The sequence below is a fragment of the Sinocyclocheilus anshuiensis genome, unplaced genomic scaffold (genome assembly GCF_001515605.1).
Source record: "Sinocyclocheilus anshuiensis isolate Anshui unplaced genomic scaffold, SAMN03320099.WGS_v1.1 scaffold660, whole genome shotgun sequence".
Taxonomy (NCBI): domain Eukaryota; kingdom Metazoa; phylum Chordata; class Actinopteri; order Cypriniformes; family Cyprinidae; genus Sinocyclocheilus; species Sinocyclocheilus anshuiensis.
In genome coordinates, this window is record NW_015557099.1 from 644,689 (window position 1) to 654,240 (window position 9,552).

At 37.8% G+C, this 9,552-nt stretch overlaps 1 protein-coding gene across 3 annotated transcripts; it reads left to right on the forward strand.

The window, feature by feature from the left end:
- The first annotated feature begins 101 nt into the window (after nt 1-101).
- LOC107677492 (protein FAM212A-like) lies at nt 102-3,664 on the forward strand. 3 transcript variants are annotated; one of them, XM_016472411.1, is made up of 3 exons: nt 340-371; nt 722-767; nt 2,641-3,664. In XM_016472411.1, exons 2-3 carry the CDS (start codon nt 765-767, stop codon nt 3,562-3,564), a joined length of 927 nt encoding a protein of 308 aa, XP_016327897.1. In that variant the 5' UTR covers nt 340-371; nt 722-764; the 3' UTR covers nt 3,565-3,664. The 3 variants fall into 3 exon arrangements, 2 of the variants coding, with proteins under 2 accessions (XP_016327897.1, XP_016327899.1); XR_001632846.1 differs by lacking the exons at nt 722-767; nt 2,641-3,664 and adding an exon at nt 533-578 and having other exon boundaries at nt 102-371; XM_016472413.1 differs by lacking the exons at nt 340-371; nt 722-767 and adding an exon at nt 568-578.
- Nucleotides 3,665-9,552: the final 5,888 nt, after the last annotated feature.

The window sequence follows — 9,552 nt, forward strand, 5'->3', positions numbered from 1 at the left end:
TAGATAGATAGATAGATAGATAGATAGATAGATTGATTGATTACAGACAGTTAAAACGTGATTATCATATTGAAACGGATATCGTCAGGTACTTTGGCAGTTTTGAATATACTCATAATTTGAGATTGAGAGAGGGAGGAATTGAGCGCTCAGATTTCAGTCAAGCTGTGATTGGCTCCTGCTAAGATGATTTGATTGGAAGGCGCCGCGATGCTGCGCTGTGATTGGCTGAGACGCGCATGCTGGAATGACAGAGACGCACATATGCGCTCGTCTGCAGTGAGGGTTTTATGATCTGGAGTTTGAGTCACAAGAGGCACATCTGCACAGTCTGGATTGTACTGAAGTCTTTTTCCCCCCTCACAACAAATGTAAGTGCAAGTCTTGATTCTACATTTGATCCCCTTCATGCATGATTTTTATCTGATAAAAGTTACTCGTGTATTATTCGAATACAAAAAAGCAACTAATTTATATTGTTTTATTTTACTTTTGCAAAACATGTTTCATAAAACATTTATTTGTATTTCAGGAGTATCTAAATTACTGGATTTGACTGTCATCATTCCAGAATCATGGTAAGCATGCCTCCAAATCATCATCTTGCCACTCTGATAAAAGTTACTCGTGTATTATTCGAATACAAAAAAAGCAACTAATTTATATTGTTTTATTTTGCTTTTGCAAAACATGTTTCATAAAACATTTGTTTGTATTTCAGGAGTATCTAAATTACTGGATTTGACTGTCATCATTCCAGAATCATGGTAAGCATGCCTCCAAATCATCATCTTGCCACACTCATTAGGGCTTTGTATTATTAATTACCATAGATTGTTTACTCAGTAAAACTGCACTGATTGGACATCACTTTACATTATGTGCCGAAAGGATTAGTTACTGTGAAGAAATGTCCGTTGCTGAAATTTCAGCATATGGGATGACATCTGTAGCCCATGCAAATCTGTGCATAGAAATAATGGCAGTCACTCAACCCTGTGTGTAGAATCATGGTAAGCATGCCTCCAAATCATCATCTTGCTACACTCATTAGGCTGGGCTTTGTATTATTAATTACCATAGATTGTTTACTCAGTAAAACTGCACTGATTGGACATCACTTTACATTATGTGCCGAAAGGATTAGTTACTGTGAAGAAATGTCCGTTGCTGAAATTTCAGCATATGGGATGACATCTGTAGCCCATGCAAATCTGTGCATAGAAATAATGGCAGTCACTCAACCCTGTGTGTATGCTGCTATTGCTGCAAGCATGTGATTATTATGTTTATTTAGATACAGATTTCATCAAATATGTTTAAAGAAAAACACATGCCAGTTCTTTATCTGTCAAAACGGCAGAAAATTTTCCCAAAAGTGGAAGATTTTTGTGTTCAAACAATCATGCATTAGATTTTAATTAAGATATTTAGACAAATGAAACTGGATTAGGCTCTTTGTATTATTGTGCTGTTTTTGTTTGTGATGAGTTATCAGAAATTAAAATGCATTTTGGGTTTTTGGTTAATTTCTCAATTGCAAACTACTAAAATATCAAGCATGGCAGTAGCATTGTTTTTGAGTTAAGAATAAGGACTAGCTTGTTGCTTATAGTGAACACTGAGACTGTTAATCTTAGACTCATGAGATCATATTTTCCTGGTTTTCTTTGATGTAACCAAGTATTTGATTTAGATTTTTCTAGATTTGAATGTCTATGAACCAGCTTCACTCTTAAATGCAATAAGTAGTTTGTATTGAAATTGCTATTGACTCTATTTATTTCAAATGAGTAAGCTATTGCTCTTCCGTTTTTTGATTATGATTTGTGTGTATGTTTGTGTACATGCATCTGACAGCATGGATAGAAGGTGTGATAATTACTCTATTGAAAAGAAGTGTTTCAGGTGTGGTTAGTAACAGGTTTATTCTAACTGATTTTGATGTGAAGGTAGTAGTCATCCATCCTTTTGATAGCAGGGCGTGAGTGTGTCCACATGATGTGCATTCATCGGTTGTTCGGTTGCCCTCTACCTAGAATAGAGTGGTTTTTCAGCTCCTCCAGACAAATAGAGCCATGCCCTCTCTAACAGAGCTCATGCAGGCCCAAGCCTGTCTAAGGAGCACGATTAGTCAATATAAGGAAAACAAAATCAAAGGGAGGGTGACCCAAATTTTATATACTGTAGATGTTTTTTTTATATATTTGGTAATTATTGCTTAATCTTAATGAATATTAATATGTATAACAAGACAAAGAGCATTTTTCAAATGTATTAAGCTTATATATATATATATATATATATATATATAATAAAATTTTTCAAATGTATTGCAAATTAATTTACTTTTTATTATGAAATTTTATATAATAATTATATATAAGTTTTGTGAGATGTTTAATGATATATTTTAATTCTATTTAACGCTATTTTTAATTCTATGTATTTATTTATTTATTTTAATTCTATTATTTCTATCTAAATTCTATTATTTTATTATCGAAATATATGTATTACAAAGACTTTTACCATAAAATTGTTATAAAATCTGCATTTTTCAAATGTAGTACCAATGTGTGTTTTATAATCTGAGATTTTGCACCCAGTAGTCTTACCTGTCTTTCTGTCTTTTTGCAGTTGTGTCTGCAGGAATCAGGTGACTGTCTGCGGGAACAGATGCGTTATATGATGCGATCCCTGCAGGATCTGAAGCATTTGCGGCAGAGCTGCGCAGCGCCCCCTGTCGGTCCTCCAGTGAGGTTACGTGCTTGTAAGCAGCTGATAGCCCAACGGGAACGGCGAGCACGGTTGAGGATCAGCGACGCCAGTGAGGCGAGCAGTTACGACTCTGCCTGTTGTCTGTCTAGCTCTTTGGAAGAGGAGGATTCTGCGGGCGGCCTGTCGGCTGTTAGCTCACCGAGCAGCGAGCGGAGTCTGGAGTTTGATTCGGGATACTCTGAAGCCTCCTGGCAGGATGAAGGTGTGGTGTTACGGCGCACCAAAAACATCCGAGTATCTTCGTCCGCATGTCTTCGCACCAACCAGCCTCCCAACAACCAAGTGCGTCCTAAGTCCACCTCTGACGCTTGCCTAGAAAGCTGGACGTCGTTTGAGACCACAAGTGACCCTGATGACTGGACTAATTCACTACTGACACGCGGACGTAACCGACAGCCGCTGGTGCTGGGAGACAACAGTTTTGCTGATCTCATTCAGAACTGGATGGACTTACCGGAATGCCCGGAACAGATGGAACAAAAGCACAGTTCTGGACGCAGTTTCGCTAAAGACTTCTTGGTAAATGTCAAGCGGAGAATAGCTGGGATTTCACGGAGCGCTGATGGGAGAAGAAAGTCATCAGATGTTACAAAACTGAGCAAATCAATTGTGGCTCCCAAACGATTTTCTTGCCAGGTTGACATACAGCACAAAACGCCGTTCTTCTATAAATCCCACACGGGTCTGAACGAACTGGACGCAGATTTCTACCAGTTTACGGCATTAATGAAATCTGGAAGCAGAATGCCCATTGTCTGTAATGACGTTATTGGGTATATATGATTATGTTTGTGTCATTATGAACTCTGAATGAGTGGACAATATCTCCAGGAGAGACTAATTATTTTTTTTAAGAAAAGCTCTGTCCGTAATCCTGTGTAAAATGCACAAAAAATAAAAACATGAAAAATTCATATTGGTCATTGCATTGCTTTTAGTGGCGGCCTAACTGATCTCAGTAAATAAGTGGAAATTCATGCAACTAAAAACATTTTTTAAGAGACAATGTTCGCTCAGGCTGTCATTATCACATAATAATACCCAGACAGGGTGAACATGGCCCAGACATGAAGAGAAGGGGTCCTTTATCACAATGAAAGGGTTTATTTTGTTATAATGACAGGTTTAATGTACATTATCAAGCTGTTTTTACACACAAACACACTACTGGGGTCAGTAAGCTTAAGGACACATTAAACTGATCAAAAGTGATAGTAAAAACATTTATCAAGTTACAAATGATTTCTATTTTTCAACATTCTTAATCAAAGAGTTTGAAAAAATTTATCACGGGTTCCACAGAAATATTAAGCAGCACAGTGTGCTTAAATTGATAATAAAATTGACAATGATAAGAATTTTTTTTTTTGAGCAACAAATCAGCATATTAGAATGATTTCTGAAGGATCATGTGACACTGAAGACTGGAGTAATAACTTGTGTCATGGGAATAAATTCATCTTAAAATATATTCAAATAGAAAACAGTTGTTTTAAATTGTAATAATATTTCACAGTATTACTGTTTTTACTTTACAAATAAATGCAAATGCATAAGAGATTAGTTTTCAAAAGCATAAAAAATCTTACCATCTCCAAACTTTTGAATGCCGTGTATATTATTGCAAGCATTAAAAAATTATATTCTAAGCACGTTTTTGAATGTGCTGTGTCTGCACTTGTCCAGTTACATCCTCAAACCAGTTTATGTTATTATAAACAGCTGAAATTATTTTTAGCAGCTTACAGCACTGGACAGGAACGTGGTGTTCCTTGGAATACAAGTTCTTGCTTTTTGGCGTCTCTGGAGGGGGAAATGAAGTTGAGCAGAAAGCTCTTTAGTGATGGCAGAGAGGCTGTATCAACTCAGATATCTCAGGTGGCCCCAGCAGTGTGTGTTAAATGAGGTAACTCTGCTTGCGTCCCTTTACGAACGCATGGGAGAAAATTTGCAGCAGCTGGATAGAGGGTGAGGACGTTGACTTTAGCTTCATTAAGTATTAGAGTGCCTCAGTTAGCATACTAATGAATCCTGCAACTTGTGCAAGCTCATATGGCTATGTCTGCTTAAGACTTATTAATCGTTTTCGGGTTGTCTTGCAGTCACAGATTGTGACCACAGAGTCATAAAAGAAAATAAAACACTACACACGGTGAAGGCCGCTCTCACCGTGTGATGTCAGAGTTAATGAATCAAGATAATAACAGGAATTAATGACAAATGCATAACGGCCTGCTGTACTGACCTCAGACCAGCCAAACAGACATACTGTAAGAGGAGAGAGAAATACTCAGTATGTTGTTTATCTTGGCCTTCGTGTGGAAAAAGTGAATTATAGCGCCAGTAAAATCAGGCCTTATCCCTAAACAGTCTTAAGTTACCATGCTTATAAAAAAACACTTTATATTTAAGGCTTTTTCTTTTTCCATTGAAGTTACATGGAACAGATGGACCGAGTTGTTGGTGTGCAAGTGGAAACGGGATTGCATTTAGCGCTTAGAGAGGAATACATAACGACCAACGTGTGCCTTGTCAGATGTTTTCAAAATATCCAGGAGCCTCGTGTCTCACTCCTTGGGGAGAATTTGGGTAATGTGACTTCAAAATACGTCCAAAATGATTCAAATAACTTAAGAGAAAAACAAAAGACTCATAATAGAGCCAGGACAACTTGAGTATTTCATGTTTATGCATGGAAAAAGCAGCAGTGTTTATATAATATTCATTGCCACAAGAAGCACTATAGTGGAGATTAGTATAAAAAATCTTCTTTTAAGTCAGCTGTTGTGGTTTGCAGCAGTTTGAAGTAGTGTTGGGCGATATGCTCTACAGTCATATCGTCCTATTGTCAGTCTGTGAGATCGCCAATACACCATATCATCATGATAATTTATTTAATTATTTACTTTGTTTCATAGCCGAAGAGTGAACCAACAGGGTAAGGCTAAAAGCAGCCTATAGTGTAATCTATTAACTACACATTATATCTTTTTAGTTAAGTAGCATATGGATGTCATGTCATAAAAGATTTTTAATATGGCTGATTTTGTATCTAACATGATCACTATTTAATAAAAACATTGTAAGTTACTAATTATAATGCTTACATTTCCTCACAGCTACAGAAATCGAGCAAAGAGCATTTACATGATCAAAGAACATCACTGACTTCAGTCTAGCGCGAGTTTATGCACTTTAAAAAACACTCCCATTATAATCAGTGAAGTTATTTCTTATACTTCATATACTTACATTGCACATACATCTGCACTTTATGATGTGAGAATTGGCGAGAGAGCAGAATTCAGTCAGCGGTGTTTCAGCAATGACTGATCTGAACGCCTCTGACTGGCCATTGCATTCTAAACTAACAGAATTGTGCGTGATTGGTTATAATGCGCAACAGTGTAAAAAAAAAAAAAAGAGTAAAAGGAAATATGATGGGACAAATGTATTAATATTAATTAGATAATAATACTAGCCTAAAAATATGAATCATCTTGCTATCGTCAAAGGCAAAGGCCACAGGTGATATCTCTGACTATCGTCGATACACGATACTCGTCTATCAGCACAACCCGAGTTTGAAGTGCAAGTAAATCTTGCATAGCTGTTTAAATTATTAGCTAACTACTTGAATTATAACACATCTGGTTTAATTGACCCCTTAAGTACTAAGGTAAACTATGCGTGTCTTTATATACAACGGTTCTGCATGCTTGCGATGTATTTCGCCAGCATTTGCACACTTGTCTACTGCTTGTTTCTGACAGAGTCTTAAGTTGTCACCACATTTATTTCGTTTTAAAGACTGAAATGTGAAATGTTAGTATTGCAAGATTCCTCACATGCATGGAAGCTCCATCCGCTGGTGGTGTTTGTGTTTGAAAGCTGTAGTGCAAAAGCAAGCTTTGAATGTGTGCCAGCCTTTACAACATGTAAGTGTGTGTGGAGTATGTTAATTGACGTAAACGTGTAAGTGTGTGAGGGGGCCAGATGTCAGTGCTTTCAGACTGTGTGCTGCGGGGGCAGCCATTCAACCAGTCAACCCAGACCAGATGCACAGAGACACAATCATCACCTCTGTCTGTGTTTGCAAACACTGTTGAGAAGCTCCCAGTTCCTTCTCAAATACATCTTAAATGAACAACAGCACATGACTGCCACTGTCACTGTGGGTTAACCACAATATGATTTTATAATAAAACATTTGGGGTGCAACATCTGCTCCTTTTCCAGTTTGTAAACATGCTTTGAATTCTCAGCACATGTTGGGAGATGTTGTTCTAATTGGACACACTGTAAGCATCTACAATGGAAACGTAGGCTGACTCTGGTGGTCATATACATTACAATAGAGTCTGAAGTGGGATGGAGAAGTGGACAAGAGATGTGCCACATGCCAACAGCCCCCAATCAGCCAAACAGCATTTCGACAACCTCCAATGACACACTGATGTCACTTTAGACCGACGTCCAAGTGTCAACGCCTGTGTCAAGGGGGCGGTTAACTTTTAAAGGGGTCATATGATGCGATTTCAAGTTTTCCTTTCTCTTTGAAGTGTTACAAGCTCTTGGTGCATAAAGAAGATCCCTGCATAAGAGTCTGCTTGTCTGTTTAGTACAATTCTGTTTAGTGAATTAATTGGTTTATGAAGCATTTAATAGATAAAAAGAAGTAAGGAAGCTTAAACATAAAAGGAAGTGTGGCCTAAATTATAAAGTGAGGGGAAGTCCCTGTTCTGGTCTAACGGGTATTGATTTTGTTAACCATTTCAGTACACAATGGAAATTGTGGGCGGTTTTCCACAGTTCCCTCGAAACTGGAAAAGTAAGCCTGAAGACTGTAGTGATGCGCCCAGGAAATGTCATCGAACCCCTTGGAAGGCTGAGACATTTCCAAAGAACGTGACTGGTGAAATAGGGTGAATTAAAAGCAAGGAAGAAAACTTGTTCAGACTCGTCAGCTAATGCTTGTTGTCTGTGTATGCGCCAGCTGCTTTTCTTCAAAAGAAAACTGTCCTATTTTTGTGTGTGTGAGCCTTTTCTGTTCACACACCTCCACTCATCCCCCTCATCAGAAGCGGAGTTCACCTCTTGAATTAGTATCCCGGTCTATTATTCTAGCCAGTCAACCAGCCGCTAATGGCCTGGCAATGTCAGGAAAATGTTAATGCACAGATTAGCACTTTGTGTGTGTGTGTGTGTGTGTGTGTGTGTGTGTGCGTGCACGCGTGCAGATGTGTACATTAGTGCTTCTACATGTTCTTCACTGCCTAATTGGACATCAGTGCTTTTGGGCTCACTCAAATCTCTACGTTCATATCAGCGAGATGTGAGCTACATTTTGAAAGGAGAAAGCACTATACTAATACACTGCAATTATGTCATTATATTAAGAGCAGTAATGCATCTCGGAGGTGAACTGAAATGTGCACAGGCAGGCTGTCATAGACATTTATATGTTACATGCACATTTATTTTACTTAATTTTACAATTATACAATCATTAAATTGTAGAGTGCTAAACTGTCATGTTTCATTGCACTGTGGAAAATAGTACATAAATGAGCAGGAATGCGACGGGAATGAAGATATTGAAAAGGATCTGTTGGCAAGGCGTTCTAGGTGAGTTTGATTTATGCATTGTTAATTGTCCATTTTGTTTACAATATGATGTATTATGCACTGTTGCTATTTATTATAATGATTTTTATAATGAATAACAAGAACAAGAATGCTTTTATTGGTAAAAATACAATTGCTTAAATGTATTAATTTAGCAGATGCTACAATTATGAGCGTCACAAAGGAAAAGACATCTTATTTTTACTATCAATGCATAGCACTATATAAATATTGGGTAAAATAGCCTAGCCCATTTTTAATTATTACACAAATAGTAATTATATTACATACACTTTAAAAACATAAAGGTGCTAGGTATTTATGGTATTTCTTGAAATGTTCTTTCTGTCTCTCTCTTGCACACACGCACGTCAAATCATCTGCTGGTTTTCGAACCCAGGTGAATGTGATGAATGTCCATCTCTCTGCAGGACCTCTGGGTAAACAGAGTGGATTCTGGGTAAACAAGAATCATTCAGGACGAAGACCAAAGCTGTCACTCCGAGGTCAATCCCTCCCCTCCTTAATAGAGAACTACCTTCTGCTGAGCAAAGAAACTTTATTTGCTCACAACAGGATTTGAACAAATCCATAACTGCACTGCTTAAATATATTGAGGGCAAAACTGTTTTCTTGGACATTCAAATTAAGTATGACTCTCTCATTGATCACATTTAACCACAATAACAGTCATCATAAAAATATGCCCTGTTTGATGTCAAAGCAACCCTTCTGATGTTCCATATGCATTGTAGGTGGATTTGAAGCCTCATCTGTAACCCAATGCTGAAGTTCATGAGAAAGAAACAGGCCTATAGGCAGAGATGACAGTATATCCCACGAGGCTTTGCAGCAGTGCTCATGAGTTCTCATGGTCATGAGGAAGGCCAAACATGGCCTTCAGGGTCACAGACCATTTCCCTTTGCTGGCCAAACATGATCTTTCACAGGCCAATAATAAATTGTTATACAATGACAGACTCCGCTATGAAGTTGAAATACTCACAAACCATGATTTATTTTTCTTACCTTTGAGAATGTAAATCTGGGTTAGGGTTGATCTGCAGGGTTAACTGTGTGAATGTTGCTTTGTTTTACTTGACATTCAGAGGAGTTTGGTGTGCTGTTTCAGATCAGTCTCAC